Consider the following 26844-nt stretch of genomic DNA (forward strand, 5'->3'; position numbering starts at 1 on the left):
GTGAACCCATGAGAAAATAGAGATAAAAAAACCTGTTATATTGAGTACATCTGGACAACGTATGCTTTTTTGATATGGTATTTTCGGGTTGCTCATTACGTCACCCAGTAAAGTAATTTCTATTTTGTTTCATGCAATACCAATATCCAACACCTACTCGTTGGGCAGTCAAAAAGAATAGGCAGTATCTATTGGAATCGTTAAATCGCATTTTATAATAGCATTTTTTACTCTTTGTTCATTAAGTGTTGACATATACTTAATATCGTTATTCATGTGTTGCGAACAAAATAGGGAAGAAATAACAATCAGTAAAGTTGTTGATTCTGCACAGGAAACCCCCCCTTCTTTTCTTAGTCTGCTCATAAATAATCTAATCTATATAAAGGGCCAAAATTGAAAAATTAGTACTTAGGTTTCATGGAAGTTTTCCCTGTTTTCGAACTTTTTTACGTTTGCGCATGCGCAAATCGTTCATATGAAAGATTCTGTATATGAAGAATAAGTAAGTTTGAAAATAAGTTTAAAGACCGTGTCAAGTTTATCGAAGTTTACTCACAGTCTCTAGGTATTGGTTTCGATCTCAACTGGAATATTTTTTTCACTTACAGGAATGGAAATATTTAGAAAAAAAACAAAATACTCGCGTGCGCATGTTTCAGTTTCTTTCCGTATTTTTTTCGTTTTTTTTCGGGATTTTAATGTTATGCTTTAAACCTGGCAACCCTTTGAACATCTGCTAGAATGTATATAAATATGTCGACATGGCTGTACTAAGGAATATAGAACACATCTAGCAGGCGAGAATTCTCGTCTGTGAAGCTAATATTCCCCCTAATACTTCTACATTTGGACTGCTTCATTGAGTTTATACGTATTTACCCTGGTTTAACAGCATGCAAATATGGTTACAGAATATATCAATAAAATCGATGCCTTTTACAATAAATTATGGTTCGTTTCTACTTGTGCAGCTTTCATTTCGAATTGTAATAAAACATTCCTCAAAGTAAACAGACACACCTCACTAAAAATAGACCACATTTATAGAATAACGTATATATAAAGTGCAATAGACGTGGATACAGTATAGCGAGATGACAAATAAACCATTTAGAAAAAATTAAAAATTCGTGTTTTCTACAAAATCTAATCACAAATGTTAATTATGTTGCAAAAAAGGAAAACTTCTCTTTTCACCGTATACAAACAATTTCATAAAATGTCAGTATACAAAAAGGGGCATAACATGTCAGTATAAAAAAGTTTGATAACATGTCAGTATAAAAAAGTTTTATAACAATGTCAGTATAAAAAGTTTCATAACATATCAGTATACAAAAAGTTTCATGACATTTCACTATAAAAAAGTTTTTATAGTTTGTCAGTATAAAAAGTTTTATAACATGTCAGTATAAAAAAGTTTACTAACATGTCAGTATACAAAAAGTGTCATAACATGTCAGTATACAAAAAGTTTTATAAAATGTCAGTATAAAAAAGTTTCATAACATTTCAGTATAAAAAGGTCTTATAGCATGTAAGTATAAAAAAGTTTTATAACCTTTCAGTATACAAAAAGTTTCATAACATGTCGGTATACAAAGTTCATAACATGTCAGTATACAAAACGTTTTATAGCATGTCAGTAAACAAAATCATAACATTAAAGTATAAACACGTTTTATAACTTGTCAGTAAAGAAAGGTCTCAAAACATGTCAGTATAAATAAGTTCATAACATGTCAGTATAAAAAAGTTTTATAGCATGTCAGTAAAAATATTATAACATTTAAGTATAAACCCGTTTTATAACATGTACGTATAAAAAGGTTTCATAACATGTCAGTATAAAAAAGTTCTATAACATGTCAGTATAAAAAATTTATAACATGTCAGTATAAAAAAATATAGCATGTCAGTATAAAATGTTTCATAACATGTCAGTATACAATAAGTTTCATAACATGTCAGTATACAAAAAGTTCATAACATGTCAGTATACAAAAAGTGCATAACATGTCAGTATACATAAAGTTTCATAACATGTCAGTATAAATTAAGTTTCATTATATTTCAGTATACACAAAGTTTCATAACATGTCAGTATACAAACAGTTATATAACATGTTAGTATAAAAAAGTTTCATAACATGACAGTATAAAAAAAGTTTCATAACATTTCAGTAGACAAATAGTTTCAAAACATGTCCGTAAAAAAAGTTTCATAACATGGCAGTATAAAAAAGTTTCATAACATTTCAGTATAAAAACGTTTCATAACATGTCAGCATACATCAAGTTTCATAACATGTCCGTATAAAAAAGTTTCATAGCATGTCAGTATACAAAAAATTGCATAACGTGTCAGTATACAAAAAGTTTTATAACATGTCAGTATAAAAAAGATTTATAACATGTCAGTATAAAAAAGTTTTATAACATGTCAGTATAAAAAAGTTTCATAACATGTCAGTATGAAAAAGTTTCATAAGATGTCAGTATACAAAAAGTTTCATAACATATTAGTATAAAAAATCTTCTAACATGTCATTATAAAAAGGTTTTATAACAAGTCAGTATAAAAAAGATTTTTAACATGTCAGTATAAAAAAGTTTCATAATATCTAACTATACTAAAAGTTTCCTAACATAACAGTTTTAAAAAAATTTATAACATGTCAGTATACAAAAATTTATAACATGTCAGTATGAAAATTTTCATATCATGCCAGTATAAAAAAGTTTCATAACATGTCAGTATACACAAGTTTTATAACATGTCAGTATAAAAAAGTTTTACGACATGTAAGCATAAAAAGTTTTATTACATATCAGTATATAAAAGTTTCATAACCTGCCAGTATAAAGAAGTTTCATAACATGTCAGTATAAAAAGGTTTTATAATATGTCATCATAAAAAAACCTGTATAACAGGTCAGTATACAAAATGTTTCATAACATGTCAGTATAAAAAAAAAGTTTTATAACATTTAAGTATAAAAAGTTAAATAACATGTCAGTATGCAAAATGTTTCATAACAGGTCAGTATAAAAAAGTTTTATAACATGTAAGTATAAAAAATCTTATAACATGTAAGTATAAAAAAGTTTTATAACCTTTCAGTATAAAAAGTTTCATAACATGCCATTATACAAAAAGTTTTATAATATTGCATCATAAAAAACCTTTTTAACATGTCAGTATACAAAAGTTTCATGACATGACAGTATAAAATTTTTTATAACATTTCAGTATTAAATGTTTCATAACATCTCAGTATGCAAAAAGTGTCATAACATTTCAGTATAAAAAAGTGTTATAACATATCAGTATAAATAAGTATGACAAAATGTCAGTATAAAAAGGTTTCATAACATGTCAGTAAAAAAGTTTTATAAAATGTCAGTATAAAAAAGTTTCATATCATTTCAGTATAAAAACGTCTCACAACATGTAAGTATAAAAAAGCTGTATAACCTTTCAGCATACAAAAAGTTTCATGACATGTCAGTATAAAAATGTTTCATAGCATGTAAGTAAAAATACAATTATAACATTTAAGTATAAACACGTTTTATAACATGTCAGTATAAAAAGGTTTAATAACATGTCAGTATACAATAAGTTTCATAACATGTCAGTATAAGAAAGTTATATAACATCTCAGTATAAAAAATTATAACATGTCGGTATAAAACAATCATAACATGTCAGTATAAAAAATATTTATAACATGGCAGTATAAAAAAATGTATAGCATTGCAGTATTAAAAGTTTTCATAACATGTCAGTATACAAAAATTTCATAACATGTCAGTATACAAACAGTTTCATAACATGTTACTATAAAAAGTTGCATAACATGTCAATATAAAAAAATTCAGTATACAATAAGTTTCATAACATATCAGCATAAAAACAGTGTAATAACATGTCAGTATACAAACAGTTTTATAACATGTCAGTATAAAAAAGTTTCATAACACGTCAGTATAAAAAGTTTTATAACATGTCAGTATAAAAAAGTTTCATAACATGTAAGTATAACAAGTTTCATTACATGTACGTAAAAAAAAATTTCACACCATGTCGGTATAAAAAATGTCAGCATACAATAATTTTCATAACATGTCAGCATAAAAACAGTTTCATAACATGTCAGTATACAAACAGTTTTATAACATGACAGTATGCAAAAAGTTTCAAAACATGTCAGTATAAAAGGTTTTCATAACATGTCAGTATACAAACAGTGTCATAAAATGTTAGTATACAAAAAGTTTCATAACATGTCAGTAGAAAAAAAGTTTACTAACATGTCAGTATCCAAAAAGTTTCATAACATGTCAGTATACAAAAGGTTTTATAACATGTCAGTATACAAAAAATTCATGACATGTCAGTATATAAAAAGTTTCATACCATGTCAGTATACAAAAAAGTTTCATAACATGTCAGTATGAAAAAGTGTCATAACATGTCAGTATAAAGAAGTTTCATAACATGTCAGCATAAAAAAGTTTTATAATACGTCATCATAAAAAAACCTTTATAACAGGTCAGTATACAAAAGTTTCATAACATGTCAGTATAAAAAAAGTTTTATAACATATCAGTATAAAAAGTTAAAAACATGTCAGTATGCAAAATGTTTCATAACATGTCAGTATAAAAAAGTTTTATAACATGTAAGTATAAAAAATCTTATAACATGTAAGTATAAAAAAAGTTTTCTAACCTTTCAGCATAAAAGGTTTCATAACATGCCAGTATACAAAAGGTTTTATAATATTGCATCATAAAAAATAACTTTATAAAATGTCAGTATACAAAAGTTTCATAACATGTCAGTATAAAAAATTTTATAACATTTCAGTATAAAAAGTTTCATAACATCTCAGTATGCAAAAAGTTTCATAACATTTCAGTATAAAAAAGTTTTATAACATGTCAGTATAAAAAAGTTTTATTACATGTCAGTATAAAAAAGTTTGATAAGATGTCAGTATAAAAAGGTTTCATAACATGTCAGTAAAAAATGTTTTATAAAATGTCAGTATACAAAAGTTTCATAACATTTCAGTATAAAAACGTCTTATAACATGTAAGTATAAAAAACGTTTTATAACATTTCAGTATACATATGTTTTATAACATGTCAGTATAAAAACGTTCATAACATGTCACATATAAAAAAGTTTTATAGCATGTCAGTAAAAAAAATTATAACAATTCAGTATAAACACGTTTTATAACATGTCAGTATAAAAATGTTTCATAACATGTCAGTATACAATAAGTTTCATAACATGTCAGTATAAGAAAGTTGTATAACATGTCAGTATAAAAAAGTTTTATAACATGTTAGTATAAAAAAATCATAACATGTCAGTATAAAAATATTTATAACATGTCAGTATAAAAGAATTTATAGCATGGCAGTATTAAAAAGTTTCATAACATGTCAGTATACAAAAATTTCATAACATGTCAGTATACAAACAGTTTCATAACATGTTTGTATAAAAAGTTGCATAACATGTCAGTATAAAAAATGTCAGTATACAAACCGTTTCATACCATGTCAGCATAAAAACAGTTTCATAACATGTCAGTATACAAACGGTTTTATAACATGTCAGTATAAAAAAGTTTCATAACATGTCAGTATAAAAAATTTTATAACATGTCAGTATAAAAAAGTTTCATAACATGTCCGTATAACAAGTTTCATAACATGTCAGTATAAAAAAGTTTACTAACATGTCAGTATACAAAAAGTGTCATAACATGTCAGTATACAAAAAGTTTCATAACATGTCAGTATAAAAAAGTTTCATAACATGTCAGTATAACAAGTTTCATAACATGTCAGTATAAAAAAGTTTCATAACATGTCAGAAATAAAAATGTTTCAGTACGTGTCAGTATACAAAAAGTTGCATAACACGTCAGTATAAAAAAAGTTTTATAACATGTCAGTATAATACACCGTTATATATAAATCACTTTCTTATGTATGGTGTCTTTGTGATACATACATTTAATGCAATTAAGGCTACACTGGATCGTGAACAGGTATGAGGACGTTTTTGGAAACACAAAAAACGTTAACTATGGTTACATTGCAAAAGTTGGCGTTAAGTTACGATAATTTTTCTTTACCAGATAGTAGCCCTCTTTCATGGAAACCTATAAAACATGTATGTCAAAACTGGCCTCAAGGGAGACCCTATCGCTACCTCATCTAATTTTTATTCAGAGTATTCTTGAAACTTACATAAGTGAGAATTTCATTAATATCACGAAAATATTTTCGGATATTTGGGAGTTGGATGTTTACTATGATTTTGCGCGACAACACAAATATAAATAGCCCCCCAAAGTCGACCAAAATAAAGTAAATATAAATATCAGACTGACACACTTGACATTTTTTTTAGGTTGTGATTCATTATGATTAAAACATTATTGTTAAATCCTGTGAAACTACTTGTAATATTAATAAATTCAGTTTATTTCCCACTATCAAATACTTACAGATACTTTCGAATGATTAATGTATATTTCTTGGGCATACTCTTTAAAATGACTACACCACTCAAAATGTAACATTCTATTTTGTTTTAATTCACAATGAATGTGCTACTTTCCATTAACAAGGCAACGATTAACACTTTTTAAAAAGGTGCTGAATGGCATTATATTATTGAAATCATTTCAGCTGATTAATTTTTATATTTATTTATTAATTTATTTGCGGACTCTTACCTTCATCTTCAGAGGATTTGTTGAACGACATTATTGCTAACTATTCCTCTGGCCTTCGTCTGCAGTTCGAGGTGAGCATTGTCTGAAGATAGCGGTTTCGATTCTACCCAAAACAGGTCAGAGTATAAGTTGGCCAAAATATACTATTCTGTGCTAACCCGATTGTGTAAGACTAGATAAGACAATATAAAAACTTGGATTTATAAGACCACAAATCCAACCTTGATCACCTTTCTGCCCCTGCGGTGCAGTAGATAGAGAAATTGAATATTTAAGGTTCCAGGTAAGCATTGTTTAGATATAGTGCTTTCAAACATATCCAAGACAAGTCAGTAGAGTAGTTGACCAAAACATGATCAGACGACGACAACAACTATGAAAGGCAGTAATAACTGAGGATACAGTTAAGAGACTAAGCATTCTTATCCCGTCGCGGTTAACCATCTGACGAAGGTCAGAGGAATAGTTTTCCGAAACGTAGTGAAAAAACGTCTATTAAGATGAGGTTAACAGTTCGCAAATGATGAAATAAAGAATAGTTGAGAAGAAAGAACACAATTGTCATTAATAAATTGTTAGTTGTAATTAGTTAATGCTAGTTCTAATTGGATAAGAAATTAACATCTGATTAAGAAGTGATATCACGATTGGTGAGTTTTACGAATATGTGCAAGACGATGCATAATAGGCTGAAATGCAAACCGAGTGTAGTTTTACCAACTGATTAAATTGAAGACATGCAGTTAAAAATAAAATAAAATATATAAGAATAAACTTAATTTCGGAAACTGTGCGATATTATTTAACCGCTTTTATGTTTTATAAATATAGAATTTGTGCGTTTTCTTATTATTTATGTAAATATTAATGTGCATTTATTTAATGTATATTTTGTTTAAAATAATTACTGTGTTTTTTAAGTGAATCAGTTTACGTAACGGTTAAATGTATATTTTTAAATTATATTCTCAGCCATCATTATCGTGAGTCAAGAAATCCTCAGTCGCTATGAACTGTGATTGAGATAATAGTATACGTCATTCTATTGCTCTTTTTACTTATTAAAAACTGTTTTGCTGCATGTTTACATGCATTTGGTGTATTTGTTTCAAATACCAATTACATTTTTGAGAGAGTACAGATTCATGACTGTATACATCGTACACAGTTATCGCTTAAAAGGTATGCTGCTCTTCGACACAGTAAAACAACCAATGTACATATGTCCGTTAAACTTACACACTGATATTTGAGTCGTTTTTTCTCTCAACTTGCCGAATATGTTCCTTACTGATTTATATTCTTTAACCTATTATCGAACTCTTTTCTTCCAGTAGATTCTAACACAGACAAAAAAGTAACAGGTTACAAGCAATTTATTAAAGAACTGCAATCATCAGTACAGGACAGAACTGACATCAATCTAATAAGAGAATATTAGCAGGTCGCCCGGCATTGCCCGGTCGTAAAATGCGCTTTTATTAAAGCGCATTTTATTTTCATTAATGCAGATTTTGTATTTATTATTGTATTATATTATCGTATTATATTATATTATTTATTACTATATTATTATATCATATAAGACAAATATATAGTAATGACAAGTTCAAAAAATGAATAGTGCGCTAAACCAAAACGTTAAGCTTAGAATTTACTTTTTCTTTTGACGTTACTGTCTGGGCTATGAAAACATGTTTGCTGTAAAACTAAAAATAAAAACATGAACTATTTCGTTCCGTATTACAATGCCTCGTTTGACCTTCAGTTCGCAATTTCCACTCATTCTAATTTTCACACTTTTGCACTGATTTAACCCGTTTCGAACCCAAATATAAAGTTTCGCATGGATTCAAATACCATACTTACTTATTGTCATGTCTGTAGACAAACAATAAACTGACAGAGGAGTTTGGTAGGCATTTTTCAGCCAATATATATGCATATATATATTATATATATACATCTATCTACCTATATATATATATATATATATATATATATATATATATATATATATATAAAGACGTACTAGTTAACTAATTAGGATAATCCGATGAAAACGAAAAATTTAATAGGAAATTTTATTAAATGAAAGTTTACCCGAATATGTAAATTAGCTACATTTTTTGCAGATAAATGCAATTGCACGACTCATATATAACAAATTTGTATTTTCTTTTTAAATAAAATAGAAAAAATGGTTCTGGATATGAATATCAATACACACAATAAGACATTTTTCAAGATTTCTTATTGATTCAGGAATCATTAGACCTCACTTCTTGGGGGTCACACTTCAAATAACTCCTAAAAATATTTAGAATTGTGCTCTCTCTCTCTCTCTCTCTTTCTCATTATATATATATATATATATATATATATATATATATATACTAGTTTTCACGGCAATTCTCAGACTGATATATCAGAAATTTAATTTAATGGTGTTTGATTTCTTATTGTGTTTTTTCATGTAATAATAATGTTTGATATTTTTTTCAGTAGCCACAAATGTATCATCTATTTTAAACGAAATCGATGAAGTTTCATTACTGAATACGTGATTGAATTCAAATTCCAAAACTAATTGAAATCTACAGGATACAACTGTTTTTGCCGCTCATCTATGTATTCGTGTGAACGAGAATTATGAACGATTGCCGTTGCAAGTGCGTAATTTTACGTGGATGGTCATAATTCACACCAGCGATGCTACCTCTGATTGAACTCCGACTATTACCTCTACGTACATATGTAAAAAGCGCATATCACCAGGTCATCTGTTAAAAAATATTTTTTCTGGTTTTTTTATTGATGATATCCATGTTAAGTTAGCTGTCCTGATCATTACATATACTTGACACATGTACTCCCCTTACGAAAGACATAAGCGGATATTCAAAAGATAGAAATTAAATTGTTCAATTGTGGAGTACAGAGAAATGAAGTTTTCAGCAAAAAGAAATTTCAGAAAAGATTAGGATTCTTATATCACCAATACAAAAAAAAAACACCTGCGTATTTTACTTACCCGGTGAATAAGTTTCGCGTCTAATTCCAAATATTCTGCATCAATTAAGTCAAAAAACATAAGTCTGTCATCTTTCCATTCTTGAGTAACCAATGCATTTAAGGAATAATCCTGAAAAAATGATGAACGGTAAAGTAAATATATATATATTACAATTTTTGAATTTAAAAGAAAGTTACTGGATTAAAAAACAAACTTATTTTATTTAATTACACAAATACAAACTGTTACATAGTTATATTAATTATTTCCAGAGTTATTCGCATGTTTTTAGATTTCATGTGAATATTATAATACCTCTAACATGTAATAATAAGAGATTTCCAAGATAAATACATTTTTAAATGAATCTCGTATTTATGAGGAGAGATTCCAGATCAATTAAAGCAATGGCAGTATTTTTAAATCCATTCATATAATAAATATAAGGTTAACCTTAAGTATAATTTACTGAATTTAAATACTGACACAAAACATTAGTTCTGCTTCGCTCCTGGTTTTCTGAGTATTTACTCTGATTATTTATTAAAACATAAACAATTCCTGTGTTTAAATACGAACATATTTTATTTCGTGGAAATATAATAACGAATTTAAAACAGAATTCAAACAAAAAACTGAACCATCACCTTGCACTGTCTTACCTGTATCGATTTGAAATTTCATTATTCAAGAACTAATAGTTTAATATTTTAGGAAAGTGATTTCCTGTATATATATATATATATATATATATATATATATATATATATAGTAGAAATGGGAATTAATAAAAACTAAAGAATATATATATATATATATATATATATATATATATATATATATATATTTAAATAAGGGGGGTCACCAACAATGTGTATTTTTTAACATTATTTTACTTCTGTATTTTGGTTTTTCATTGAAAATTATGTTTAGATCATTGTGATATTTTTTTAAAGCATTGAAATCGTTTTTAACGTGTTTCAGACGTTCTGTGAAGCGTTCTCTTCAGAAAGTATTAAAAATGTTTAGAATATATTCAAGATGTGTTAAAAATGTAAAAGAACATTTTCGTAGTTCCTTTGAAATGTTCCGAGAGGGAGAGACATGTGTAAACGATTCTACCTTTCATTCGTATGTCCAATTTTTATTACTGGTTCATTGGGCTGCACTAATGTTGTATCCCTCTCTCTAACTCTCTCTCTCTCTCTCTATCTCTCTGCTTGTGCTTTTATTTATCTTTCATTGTTTTTCTCATTTTTCCTTTTTTACTCCTACTTGAAAATACATTCTTCAAACCAATAAAAGAAAACACACACACTCACACCTCTACACACACGCACATCCTACCCTATACACCCAGTTGAGCAAGTACAAATGGGCCCCTCACCCCCACTCAAGTACTAACAAACCACTCATTTCTTATCTTAAGTAACTGAAGTTAAGATTTAGGCTATATAATGATGAATTATGTAACTATTTTCAGTAAATCTAACTGTTAGTGTTTTCTCACAAACGCTATGTTTACAGTTTAATGAAACTTGTCCTGTGTAAAGCTATGCTGATTGGTTGCAAAAATGTGTGGGCTTCATTTTACATAGGCCTCACGACTTATCAAGGCCAAGTGACCCCTCGAATGTAAGGGTTAAAGATCAGAGAGTTAAAAAGTGTACAGTAGAAATCGGAGAATATAGTAATCGCTAGTAATGGAAATTTGGTAAGTTTGTTAATTTATATGGAACGGCTCATCCAAAACTTGTTTACGTTAGATTCGATGACAACCATATTGTAGTCAGCTGGAAAGCAACTTCCGTTGTCAAACGAGTCCATAGACTCATGATCCTTATTATGAATCCCTTTATTTGATAAGATTAGTAAAAAACAAACATTTAGATTTAGTATTTATAGAAGTAAAGTAGGCCCTTAATTTGCATCATGCAAAACGTTGGCTATTAGGCGCATGTGTCTTTGGACTCGTAAAGTTTACCTATATAATCTTGCAAGAGGGTTTAAAAGAGTGTTTTTATTATATTTCCACGAAATAAGTTATCTTGATGTCCATACTAAAATTATTTAGTTTTTATATTAATATCAAGCAATACCTGGCAAAATCGATGATTTTTAGTTAAAATCTTTCATGCCAACTGCTCCTAAAATCGAAAAGTTTAATCTACTTTTTATGTCGGTGTATATAACAGCTATATCCATAATTACGGTACAATATGTTTTTGGATATTTAAGAGAATTAAAAATAGAGAAACTCATATATATATATAAATAATCAGGTAAAATTAAAAGCCAAGAACAATGCGAGATTTTTTTTTTATATAGAGTAAAATTAAATGCAAACAAAAGAAATAAAGTTCTTTTTTTTGTTGTTTGTTTTTTCTTTTTCACACAAATTTTAACTCTAAACAACAGTAATTTTTTTTTCTGTTGTATTGAATGGTGATATACAATTCAATACAACAGAAAAAAAAATTACTGTTGTTTAGAGTTAAAATTTGTGTGAAAAAGAAAAAACAAACAACAAAAAAAAGAACTTTATTTCTTTTGTTTGCATTTAATTTTACTCTATATAAAAAAAAAATCTCGCATTGTTCTTGGCTTTTAATTTTACCTGATAATTTTCTTCAACAATGCTTCAAGCAAACTACAACCTACTTATATATATATAAATATATATATATATATATATAATATATATATATATATTACATAAAAAATAGATTGATGTTTCTAATTTGTATGTTACCCGAACTCGCTGGCCATCTACAGACAAATGCATGCGTAATTTGTATTTTCTAAATAATGTTTAGTTTATGGCATCAGGTTGTGTACTGTACTACGGTTTACGAATTTCATGAAATCTTAATTTTTTTTTCAGATAAACCTTTATTATATTTTTCTATATATTTTTTAAAAATATTTTAAAATAATGGAAGTACCAAATATAACTCACCATTGAAGATTCTGTGACAGAATCAAAACTGCTAATGTGAAGTTTTACTGTAACAATGGTTGGTTGATCTGAAAAGTGAAATACATTTGCATTCTTAAAAATATGCAAAATTAAATGAAGCAAATATTTATAATAAAATATCGATTAACTGGAATAGCAACTTTCCCTTTAAAAGAAAGCCGGTGAGCGTACTAACAGAAAGTCCAAGTGTTATGGTTAAAGTAAACTCTGTGCCCCGAAACTGAATCGAGGATGTAATATGGGGTTTTGCCATGAATACTATTTATTACGGAGGATCGTAAGCCAAAACTTAAATTTAAATAAAAAGAAAATTATTTCTTGACGAGTCAGTCTTCTCTTTGCCGGACAAGCGAAAAGTATTGATGCTTCTAAACACACCGATATATGACTCTATTATGTTTTAAGACAGGGCAGAGAGAAAATAATTGGAGGGGTAGACGGCATTTGAAGTGAACATTACTTGATAAAAACTATAAGGGAAAGCAAACTGTTAGTGATCTGAAAACGGTTGGATTTTAATATTAGGGAATCAAGGAGAATGGGAGCACTAACGCGAGAAATTGCAAAATATATGGTGGAGGAGCGGGCATTTGGGGTGAAACTCCTTGACGAAATACCGAGGTGGGACGCTAGCTGGAAAGATAGAGCTCGAGAAAATCATACCAAAATCAAATATGTAGAAATTAAGCAGGAAACCAGAATGCGAGAATTGAGGCTTACAAGAACGGACAGGTGAGACGTACAAACATTTGTGGAGGAGAATATAGCCGAATACTTCTCTCATTTTGAAAGGACGGCAACGAACCGGAAGTGGGCTAAGAATTATAGTGTTGCTGCAGAGGATCTTAGCACCTAGAGCACAGAAAGTGTGACACTGAGGCGGGGTACTGCTCCGATTATGGGGAGGTGGAGCAGGCTATTCTGCGAAATTCCGAATTAGGACCAGAGAAAGCCAAGAGTTGGTGGTCAAGCCACAGGAGCAACAATGAGCAGTAGGGTAAAGCTCGAAAATGGACGCGTATAGACCGTTTATCCGGAGTTGATTTATTAAGAATGGAAAACCAGAGGGAATATCAGTGACAGTGCTAAGGGGCACATAACCGTCGCAGTTCCTATTGTTAAAGGAAAAATTGCAACGTCGGGAAGCATGAGGGTCACACAAATATGTGATAATATCGATATAATGGATTATGTTTTATCGAACGGCACGACCAAAGGGGTCGGAAAACAACTATTACTTAAATGGATTTCCTTGCTGATGAGAAATTATACTGAACAGGGAGAGGTAACTTTGAGAGAAGGTGCAGTAAGGTCGAAAAAGGGACTAAACAAAAAGTCTACCTAGCCGCTAAAAAGAGTACAAAGTGCGAAGTCGAGCTAAGCAGCAAGAGAGAGGAAAATGGGGAACCTCTCCTAAAAAAAACGAAGAGGGCGTTGGCACAAGCCCGGAGCGACGAGAGTAGCCTGTAGAAGATGTAAAGCAGGGCGGATGAACGGAGGAGAGAGAACACCGTGCACTAGTTCTACGTGGAGGACGGGTGGTTGAGGAGAAAGTAGCAATCATCAGTCGGAGGGGGATAGAACTTAGAGAATGGAACTAAATAGTGATACCCAGCAAGTACAAAGAGGAGTTCTCGAGCTTAACGAATGCTGCACCAATATCCGGTCATTTTGGGGGTTGCCAGAAAATATCAGGGATTGATCCAGCATATATTATATATATATAAATATATATATAATATAAATATATAAATATATAATAATAATAATCAATAGATAAAGATTTAGAATGACAGTGTGGTAGGTGAGAAATAGAGATATGGGTGGTAAACTTACCTTTATCAAAGTTTGGTGAAATTGAACTGTCATAAGAATCAAAAACCGCTTGGAGAAAATCGGTCCTTAAATGTAAAACAGACATGCTTCATATAATCTATTTTCAATAAAATTAAATCAAAGTACAAATTATATTGATATATGTGTTTTATAATATGTAACCTTGTTGAATACCCTGTAATATGTTAATAAAATTACTTTTGACAAACAATAATTCTAAACTATTTATCAACATTTATAAACAACAACACAAATCGGAAATATAGTTTGTATTTTTTATGAGAACGTATTTCCATACCTTATTTAAGAATGGAAAAATAGATTGTTTTAATCAAAGTTTCAGGTTATCATTTACAACTGTATCTCCAAACATGATAATTACGCTGAATTTTGTATTTTTATATTTTGAAACTTATTAAGTGCGAAAATCATTTGATAATCAAGTATACAGCATTATTTTTTTAATTTAAATTATTGTCATGAATGCACTTTTTCGTTTACAATTCATATACAGTTTGTTACACATTTGGATTTTTTATGCATCTTGAATAAACAATTACACATAAAATGTTAATATTCCTAGAAATCGCATTACGTTTTCAATGTGAGTTTTCTCTTTGTTTCCAAATAAGACGGCGAATATATCAACAATGTAGGCAATGTTAAAAGGTAATTTCTATATACTTTCACAAAAATGGTTTTAATAGAAGACCATAAGATGAAATTGCATAGCCAGTTCTGAATCGTCAAACACGCACTATCTATGAAATCAGTTATACTATTGGAAACTTATTTATGGAATACAATTTATTCTTATGTCACTAATGCTTCTACCACGAAATAAATATTTTACCGCCTTTACTGGAATAGTGTGAAAAGGTTCTCATAGCGTCTAACGAAATTCACGCGCCGAATCACACGGTCTTTTTACACATCTTTCTTCCCTCTTTCTTTGTCATATTGTATTTGGCTTTTTTTTACATAGGCATCACCACATTATCAAGGCCCAGAGGTCACTCAAGGATAAGGGTTAAAGAGTGTACAGTAGACATTGGACAATATAGTATTCATTAGTAATGAAAATTTGGTAAATTTGATAACTAATTTGGGACGGCTCATCAAGAACTTATTTACATTAGACTTGAACACAACACTATTGTAGTCAGCCGGAAAGCAGGAAAACGGAAGACAATTCCACAGGCGTGCAGTTCTAAGAAAGAAGCTTTTTTCATGGAATCTACGTTTAGGTTTAGGTACAGATAAAGAGTGAGGGAAATTATTTATAGTGTTTACAGCTAGACGAGTGTTTCTTGTGAACGTTTGGCGAGGGGGGACCATAGATTGAAGCTCAGTCAAACACTTTCCCTGAAAATAACGATACATCAGAGACAAACTCGCAACATCTCTTCTGTGAGATAGATGTTGCAATGAGAGGAAAAGGGCATCTCCTACGAGGCTACGAAGTCTGTTTTGAACTCTATCAAGGCAGGACAAGTCCTTTCTAGCAGCTCCTGTCCAGATGTGGCAACAGTATTTCATCCTTGGACGTACCTGGCTCTTATACAGATAGAGAATAGCATCAGTAGTGAGATATTTACCGGATCGATAGAAAGATCCCACCATTTTTCCAGCGGCCTTGGCAACATATTTGATGTACGTGTTCCATTTAAGATCAGGAGTAATTGTCAAGCCCAGAAGCTTGTCAAACCTTGAGGCCTCCTGGAGAAGAGAGCCATTCATTTCAATTGATGCCAAATGTGGATTAGAATGTTGATGATGTAAAGAGAGAAGCTTGGTTTTAGATGCATTAAAAGTAACAAACCACTCCTTTCCCCATTGTACTACGTGCTCAAGATCAGAGGAGAGAGAATTGGAGAGAACTTGGTCGTTTACTGTCTTAGATGTGCTACCATAAATGGTAGTGTCGTCAGCATAAATGTCTACAAATTATGTAAGGATGTGATTTGGAAGATCATTAATGTAGATCAGGAAAAGAGTTGGGCCCAGAATGGACCCCTGAGGGACACCGGCATTAATACTGTGAGCTTCTGATTTTTGCCCCTCAACTACTACTCTTATGAACCTATCAGAAAGAAATGATTTTATAATTGAGAAGACTTTTCCAGCTATACCATAGCTAGCGATCTTATGAAGTAAACCTTTATGCCATACCCTATAAAAGGCTTTAGATATGTCAAGAGCAATTGCCCTAGAAAGATTGCCACCGTCGAGAGATTTGCTAATCCTATGCGATATAACTGTAAGCACATCCGCTGTAGATCTAGCAGAACGGAAACCATATTGAGTGTCACTAAGAAGGTTATTTTTGTTGAGATGGTTGATTACTTCTGTATTTAACACAGATTCTAGCAACTTACTCATGACGCACAGGAGACTTATTGGCCTGTACTGAGAGGGGGATGAGCGATCACCTGAATTCTTAAATACAGGGCATACTAATGAGATTTTCCAGGGAGATGGAGATTCTCCTTAAGACAACGTTTAAACAGTTTTGTAAGTATGGGCGCTAGTTCAGGTTGAAGTTTTTTTGAGTACTATAATTGGAATACCGTCAGGGCCAGTTGCTTTACTGGAATCAAGGTTTTTGATTAGCTTGGCAACATCACGTACAGATATACGTATATCACATAGCGTGTTTTCTGATACAGGAGGAAATATTGGGGGTTGGCGGCCTTGGTCGCAAAGGGTAGAATTAGCTGCAAAGTTCTTGACAAAGAGTTTGGCTTTGTCTGATGCGAACGAGATTACCTCAGGTCCATTGATAATAGTTGGGATGGAGCACACGCTTCTGTTCAGGATTCTGTTTGCTATTTGCCAAAACTGGTGGGAACCAAGCCGCTGCTCAGCTACATTGGACTTAACAGATTGAGCATACAACTCTCTTGCGTTCCTTATTACTTTCTTACAATGGTTGCTGGCAGTCCTGAAAACGGCTTTAGTTTCCATACATCTATTACGTTTGAAGCAGTGGAAAAAGTGTTTTCTGTGCGCAATGGCAGCAGCACATTCTGGAGAGAACCATGGCTGGCTGTTAGGATTTTGCTGAAACTTTTTAGATGGTATAAAATGGTCAATACCTACAATTAACCATTCAGTCAGGTCTAATACTATAGAGGACACATCCTTTTAAAACATGGAATGCAGAGGTAGATCAGATATAAATGTACGGAAGCTATCCCAGTCAGCCTTAGTGTATCGATATACTGTACGATGGAGAGGTACGTCTTTTTGACCCGATCATTTTCCATATTTCTCAAGAAATATCACGTTTATTTGAAGTAAAGTTACACTTTATCTCTGAAAATCTATTATCTATCACAAAATAAAAGGGAAGTTAATATATATTTAGTTGACAAATATTAATTAACAAAAAATCAAATTATGCAAAAAACTATGTAACATTTTAATCAATATTTAGTTGCATATTCTCTGTTTTGCCTTACGGCCTTCACATGTTTCCATAACTTACATGTTTCTTACAAGTATTTGCGTGTAGTTTCAGTCATTCTTCTTCGCAAACTTTCTTCAATTCCTTGATATGTGTGGATCTCTTGCAAACACCCTTCATTTTGAAGTTTTCCATAGGCTATTGTAGAACACTAATCCTATTATTCTTAAACCATTTCATAGTTATTTAAGCATTGTGCTTGGGATCATTGTCAAGCTGGAAGATAAAAAATCACGGCGAAATCGTAAATCTGCGGGACTCTTAAATAGATGAAATGACAAAATCTTTATCTCTTTTACTGCATTCATTTTCTCTTCTATGTTCATTTGCAGATTTAACTGTCATCAGCTATAATTGAAACCGAATGCAAAAGTGTAGAAGAAGTATTGGTAAAATTATTTATGACTAGAAATGGAAGTCCATAACTATTAAACGACAGTCATTAGAATGTAACCGTAGCAAACCAAATAAATAATACACACGCTATCCTCATTATATACAATAGAACCCCATGATAGGGTATTAAAAGTTAGTAACAAAATACAGTACACTATATTATACACATGTATACAATTAACAAAAATTATAATTAACAGCATAAGCTGGGGCAAATACCGTAACCAGGGGCCGGAAAAACATGTCATTACACATCGTAACCTGAAAAAATTGTATCCTAAGTTCAGCGTATACTGCGGTTCTACTTTATAGATTGGAGTTTTTACGTCTTTTCTTCCTTGTTTTCCAATGAGTAGCAATCCCAAATCATCACACTTAAACTTCTAAATTTCACAGTGGGAATGGTATTAGATGGTTTAAAGTATGTGCCCATTTTCCCCAATGAAGTTTTTAGTATCATGTGATAAAATGACGTTTTTTCTGAATGCCATCCGACTCCTATGTATATTATATATATACATTTATAAACAAATGTCAATGTCATCTACATATCTAGGACTCAAAAATGGAGTCTATATTGGCCTGAACGATTCAATGATCTCTTGATTGTGTCCTCGCTTACTTCCATGCCTGCTTTGTCCTAATTCTTTTTGAATTTTTGGACGAGTCATAAATGGTTTCTCCACGTCACGAGCAATGTAAAAAGCACTAACTTTATTTAATATACGCGGACGATCACTTCTTAAGTGGTGTTAGTATTCTCTTTTCAATTTCACACGACAGTCTTACCAGCGAATTTAATTCTGAAGCTATTTTCCTGTAGCCCTTTATTCCTTGCTATGATTTTCCTGGCGCATATAATTAGTCAATTCTATTATTTAAACGATTTTAAAACAGTAATGAAAAAGGCAACCCGCGTAGTGTCTGAGAGCTGCTATCATCTGACCTATAAATAGCCAACACCCTGGGGTGTTTCTGATTGGGTGAAATATTGTTGCAAGATGAAATGATTGCTTAAAAATGAAATTTTACAGTGTGTTACATAATTTTGCATATAGGTGTTTTGATTTTTGTTTATATATATTTGTCAATTAAGTGTATTTTTATTTCCGTTTTCTTTTTAAATAGATGATAATCAAAGATTGGGTGTAAATGTAATCAATGTTAAAATTTTGTGACATAATTTCTTACCTAGTGTATATATAAACCCATTACTTTTGCTAGTTTAAACATGGAAAAATCGAAAAAAATTAGATTCCAGCAGTTCTCTACTCTTCCATTTTTGGTAATATATATATATATATATATGTGTGTGTGTGGGGGGGTGTATGTGTATGTGTCTGTGTGTGTTTGTGTGTTTATATATAAACATATTTATAAAGCAATTAATTCATTGTACATCACCCATATTATCATTATCCATCGGAAGTATACGAACACAGATTTGTGATTGTGTGTTGCCGATAGATATTGCCAATATAATCGATTTACAATATATTATTTGTATTATAATGTATTGAGTTTATTAATGTTTTCGTTTTGAATACAAAAGAACATATTACTTACATGCTGCCATTCTGTTTGGACAGATTTAGTATTATAACACATTTAGTATTACACATAATGATCGGGCTTATTTGAAAATACGCGATGGATCTTTCAACTAAAATGTAATTATTTAAGACTGAATTTTTGAGTATGTATCAAAATTAGTTTTTGTAATGGTTTCAAACCAATCACGATTTACGTATTGTATATATCTATCTATCTATCTATCTTTATATATATATATATATATATATATATATATATATATATAATTATTATATTTATAATTCGAAATAAGTTGAATTCTATGTGAAAAGAAAACATATGGAAATCTATTCGAATTGTAAGTCATTAACGTAAATATGTTCTATAACGGGTAGTAATGTAGAGCGATACCTTTAGGTAAATTTATACAATTAAGAGAAGTTAGTATTTACGTATTGTATATATATATATATATATATATATATATATATATATATATAAATAATTATTATATTATGATTCGAAATAAATAGAAAGTTGTGGAAATCAAACATACGGAAATCTATTCGAATTGTAAGTCATTAACGTAAATATATAAAAATATAATGTAGTTCGATACCTCGATACAATTAAGAGAAGTGCATATATTGAGTAGCAATGACTTTTCACAACATCTCCATCTCAAGCCTTTTTACAACGTGAATATTTCTGCCAGGCCGTCAATATTCTGGTATTCGTCGTGTGAGATAAAATCGAACGTATCGATACCTATATCGACCGGCTGACTTTTTTCTAAAAAATATATGTCTCTTCTGATTATAACTGGTTTTGAGGCATTTGTGAATATATTTGGACCGTGTATTATAGAGAGTACATCGCTAATCCTCTAGCTAATCGTTATCCAAAATGAAATACCATTTTTTATTAAATAAAAAATATCGTTTGGATACATATGAAGCTTTTTACGAGTGTACTTGTGTCCGATAGAACCAAAAACTGATCTCGCTTTCCGTATAAACATAGTTCCATCTGGTGAGATTGTTCAAATTAGACGTAATATTATAACCTTGTAAGTATTATTATTTAATTTTGTCCGTTGATGAACTCTATGAGCTCTTGGATGTTCTTTTGAAAACGCGTCACACGTCGATGTTTGGCTTCAATATAGGCCATCTCGCAAGCCAATCTAAGAATCATATTCGAAAAAGTTTTGTTTAAATTCACCTTTGAAATTCTTGCCATCCGATGATATATTCTCGACTTAAACGTTTTATTAAACAATGGTAAATGTTAAAACGGTGTATTCACTCCGTCCAAAATATATTCTCGGAGTTGGTAGTACGAAAACCTGTAATTTCTTCAATGAGCGTTTAAATTTACCGGTAAAAATAGCATTGATTTTATTTCCCGTCATGGTGCAGGCTGCTTTTATTTTTCGGTAAACATGGTTCGTTAAGTCTCTTAAACTTATGTAAATCGATAATATAAATTTGAGGCTCAGTGTTAAACTGCAATTTACTGTTTTATTAAATAACTTTTCTAGTCCATTGTTGCGAAGAGTTTTCAGCTGACATTCATTGGGTCTTATGTCTTATTTCACATTTAGGATCTATAATGACCAATCGTTCCCACATTTTAACTATTTTATGCAAAATTTTTTTATTCTTTCCATAATGTAATTTTTTACATCGATTCCAAGATCCCGATGGTAATTTCTTTAGGATTATATTATACGCTCGTTTTGAAAATATAAGTAGCCTATATTTTCTTTCTTAAAGCAAGTAGAGATTCGGACCCAGCCATGAATCTATCTCTGATTCCATTACCATCAAACCAACTGCACGGACCAAGTTATCCGCGAGAAATAAAGTTGAAATTAACATTTATATAAAGCATAAATATCGGACTTAAATTTTACATTTGAGTGATCAACAATAAGTACAAATAAATATATATACATATATATTCTCTAAATTTAATCTCAACAGGAGAGGTTTAATATCATTCATATATGAAGAGAATGTATGCCACTCGTCATCAGGGCCCGAACAGTAAATCTCATTGTGACGGTCAGAATATATTTTTTCTAAAATATATGTAATTACTTCGCAGTACGGAATGTTTTTACAAAAAGCGAAAAATCTTAATTTGGAATAATTTGATACCATTTATTTCATATTTCCACGTTAATAGAATCGAATTATTAATTGATTCATATTTGTTTCCAAAAGTTTGAAATATTATCGATATATATATATATATATGTGTGTGTGTGTGTGTGTGTGCGGGTGTGTGTGTACATATATATGTATATATACTTACATATATATATATATGTATATATATATATATATATATATATATATATACTAGCGGGGGTACCGGCGTTGGCCGGGTGTTTCGAGGTGTGTGTGCTCGAGCGGGGAGTATTAATCAAAACATAAGAATAAGCGAAGTAAATATTTAAAAAAAAAAACACACACACACAAAAAAAACTAACGTAAGGCAAACGCACGATGTTAAATGTAAAAATGGGAAAAACAAAAAAAGTAAACGCGAAACAGGAAAACGCACGTTAAAACTTCGTTAAAAATCTGAAAAATAAGAACCCCCCCACAAAAAACATGTGACTAATGGCCTAAATAACCATGTTTCAGTATTAAAATTTAAAAAATCGAAAAAAGAAAAGAAATGTCAGACAACGATTCGAACCCAAAAACTAAGCAACTGAGCAACGACGACGTCGACGAAATTGTGTCTTTTTATTTAAATTTAAAGTAAATCATGTTCCAACGTCGTATGACAATGCATAGAAGCGAACTTGTCATGAGACGGCGGATTTTGCTGAGGCTTCCCTGTAGAAAACTTTTGATTTTAGGGTGAAGAATTAAATGTTTTTGGCCAATTTTTTTTATATTTGTCGGGCGAAGGTTGGAAGTTTAAAATGATACCGATCTCGAGCAAATCCGTGACCTGTGTCAAAAGTGTTTGCAAGACATGCAAACACACATACATACATACATACATAGAAACAAACATAAATACACACATTTTCGCTTATATATATATATGTATATATATATATGTATATATATATATATATATATATATATATATATATATATATATATATATATATATATTGGCATTTTACTCACGGAATGTTTTGTATAGATTGACTTACCTTAATACTTTTAGAGACTTATTTTTTAGTTTTGCTTGTTAATTATAATTAAATAATAATCATTTCATACATCCATACATATATGTTTTATACTTTCCCAACAATCACGATAGGATAGTTGTTACTGCAGTTCGCGAGTGAAAACCAGCTACGAAACCAGTTAGACCGTATTTTCTAAAGCTCTATCTGCTGGAAAAGGAACAATTGCCACGATAAAGAAGGGAATTAACAAATAATAACCGACCAAATTTGAGCACGGACATTATTCAATCAATAGTGTTCGAAAAACAAATCATTGCATAAACGCTTTTTCTTTTTCGTACTTTTGAAATACACACTTAGAAACACACACACACACATCTCTGTTTCTCTCTCTCTCTCTCTCTCTCTATATATATATATATATATATATATATATATGTATTTATATATATATATATATATATATATAGTAATTTATAAAATATATATGGCGATTAAGCTACACTGAATATTCTGCGTTTCATCCAACTATAGGATTCGCCAGGCTTATGCGCGAATTCTGTCGTTGCTTCTTGTTTTTATACATGTTGGGGATTTCTAGTCGGCCAATCAGCTTTCTAGTATCCACCGCGCCCCTTCCTAGCAGCCAATGGGCATGCATTTTATCAAACAAAGAACTAGGTTAGTGGTTTTAGGTGGGCGTTCTCCTTTTTTTTTATACATATAAATATACCTATGTGCACACAACAATGCACATACATATACATATATACATATATATATGTTTTTATACATGTTGGGGATTTCTAGTCGGCCAATCAGCTTTCTAGTATCCACATATATATATATATATATATATATATGTATATATATATATATATATATATGAACTAAAAATTACAATTACGGCGTTTTGGATTATTTTGGACCATCTTCCAATTACGTGATTTCCTTGAATTTTACGTGTGCGAATGGAACTTTAATTAACTTTCTTGGATTTACATTTTTGGATTTTACCGTCATTGCATAATTTACCTTTCACCAGACTATATATTCACGTGAAATAACTTTTTTCTTCGCCATATTCCCTTTGCTGCACTTTTTGTTATCAAGTAAGATCTTTGACTTACTTGCAGTTTCATCATGTACATTTGTATGAAAAATCCGATCCCGCAGTTTGCTATTTCCTACCCTCTGATCAGAAGGAAAGTATTTTTTGAGACTCCGCGGATTAACGACTATCCACTTATTAAGTGTTTCATTTTCAGATTAAATACGTTTTAACTCTTTTTCAAAGTGTTTTCAACATTTTTATTAACTATTTGCTCTTCAGCGTTGTCTAATTGTAAAATACGCATGGATATTATAATTATAAGTAATATAGAAACTCAGATTGTGAATGCAGGTGTTATGTTTTTTTCTAAACAGTGCAGTTTTTGTAAGTGGAAAAAATACTCGACTATGCGTCAAATTCGATGACAATATGACCAGCTTTTGCGAAGTGTCTTTCAATTTACTTATTCTTAACATAAAGATGAGGTCATGCTTTTCGCCCGCGGATGAACATTCGCGAAGCAGTTTACAACCAGATAATAATCTGATCACCACAACGTATTAATTTTCGATTTTAACTCTTTCGCTACATTTTCTACGAGATGAATGCAGATTACAACCTGTCCTCATGTCTGAATACGCTATATACATAATTTTATGTCTGTATATTACAGTTTTGTTTAGTATATAACTGTAGAACTGCCCTAAAAACATACATTCTCAATTATAGTGTAATGCAATAGGTTTGCTGGTATTGAAATCCAGTGATTATAATAAACATTCTAGATTGTGAACTCAACCATTTTACGTCATACAATTTGAATTACTAATTCATGATGTATATATATATATATATATATATATATATATATATGTATATATATATATATATATATATATATATATATAAAGGATTTTTATGGGCACATAAATTTTATAACACTTTTGAGGAACACCGAACGTAGTGTCATAATTAATTGCTGAAGGTTAAATATAAACCATTAAAAAGAAATTTTCGAAAAGAAGACTGAAACTTATAAATATATTACTCCTAAGCAAAAATTAGATTTAAAAAGATAAATAAGTGATGAGACGGAAATAAAACCTCTATTGAGACGTCTTTCAACCAACCGTTTTCAAGATTCACATTGGCAACAGGGAGAAAACATCGTTTAAAAACGTGGTCAAAAGACCATAAATTAATGGCGAGGGTAAAAATGGGGACGAAATTGTATAGGAAATAGGAGAGAAAAAAGAAACAATCTCAGTGAATACCCATGAGATCTATTTCATTTGAAGCAATTTACTCCTGTGCCTAGGCTATCTCCGGCACGAACAGCAGATTTACAGTGTAATAAACTATGGTTGCAATTTTTGATGCCTGCTGGAGTTCGATGGAAATGGTATCAGCGAATCCTGTGACAAACGCCAGTTTGGCAAGTTGTTTTAGTTCGACTCCCTCAACATAAGTCAGTCTAACAAACTGTCTGAGATTGTTCGCATATACGTCCACCTGCTCCCCAACCCATTTCACCATGGTTTACTTCCTGTAGGCTGTGAACGCACCATCCGTGAAGGCGTCTTTTAGTAACGTCTCTATCCGCTCGACTTCCAGTTGGTCAATCTCACTCATTTCTAAGTAGAGGGGCAAGGCGCCCCCTTTGCTGGTATAACGGAAACAGGCTTGCCACATCGTCTATCTTTTTAAGTTCCGCGATAACCTAAAGATATTAGCCATGCTACGACGTCTTATTCGCTAACAAATGGCTTCACCATGTCGCTGCTTAGTCCTATGTTCGCCATGATAATGGCCGGAATAGCTTAATATGTTGAAGTTAATGTTTCAACTCTGCGAATAAAAAAAAATGCGTCATTTGTATTAACGCCTAAAAAAATAACTCCGATTGCGTTAAGTAGACTTCTCTTTATCTCCCCACTCTTCTTTTTCTTCTTCGTCCTCTCCTTGTTCTTATTCTTCTGTATTTTTCGTGGTCGTCGTCGTCGAAAAAAAACGTCTTTATATACATACTTTTAATTGCGTCAGTACAATGATTTGCATATCGTTCGCCCTTCTCCTCTTTTTCTTGTACTGGGCGGATTCCGAGTTCGAATGACTGTGGTTATTGTGCACATAATTTCGTAATCTCAGTTTTCCTCAGTATTGCCACACTTCTCTTCAGCATAGCTCGTTGCAGTGTTATAATTTGTCTCAAAACTTAGGATTCAATATCCTTAGCAGAATTTTTTATTAATTAGATTTTTCACCGATTATATTTATTACTTGCAGGGGAGGTGGCCCTGCTGAAGTGTGTCATATTCCTATCTTTGTTCTGTTTTTTTTATTATTATTTATTTACAAATTTGTTTATTTAAAGCAATTTAACCCCACACTTTAAAGTATAATTTTGAAAACAAGTTAGTTAGCACGCTTACATATAAGCCTTCGTCAAGGACCCTTTTTTACAAGGTAATCACCATTTGTCAAGGCCCGAAAGCCACTCGGGGATAAGGGTTACTGTGTGTACAGTACGTTAGTGTTGGATATTTGATAAAGTATCTTACTTAAGGAGGCGGTTCATCAGGAATTTATTCACATTGGATTTGAAGATATCAAGGTTG

The 26844-nt window shown here is 30.9% G+C and overlaps 1 protein-coding gene across 3 annotated transcripts in view; it reads right to left on the reverse strand.

Moving 5' to 3' along the window:
- LOC145252931 (glycine receptor subunit alpha-2-like) overlaps positions 1-26844 on the reverse strand; it is an 84254-nt gene that overhangs the window by 27899 nt on the left and 29511 nt on the right. For all 3 annotated transcript variants that reach the window (XM_080112894.1, XM_080112893.1, XM_080112892.1), the window contains 3 exons: positions 14609-14673; positions 12752-12819; positions 9811-9921 (listed from right to left, as the gene is read on the reverse strand). In XM_080112894.1, coding sequence (XP_079969020.1) covers positions 9811-9921; positions 12752-12819; positions 14609-14673 — 244 coding nt within the window. The remainder of the gene's footprint in view (positions 1-9810; positions 9922-12751; positions 12820-14608; positions 14674-26844) is intronic.

The sequence above is a fragment of the Euprymna scolopes genome, chromosome 3, assembly GCF_053919585.1.
Source record: "Euprymna scolopes isolate OS-2025 chromosome 3, ASM5391958v1, whole genome shotgun sequence".
Lineage (NCBI taxonomy): Eukaryota > Metazoa > Mollusca > Cephalopoda > Sepiida > Sepiolidae > Euprymna > Euprymna scolopes.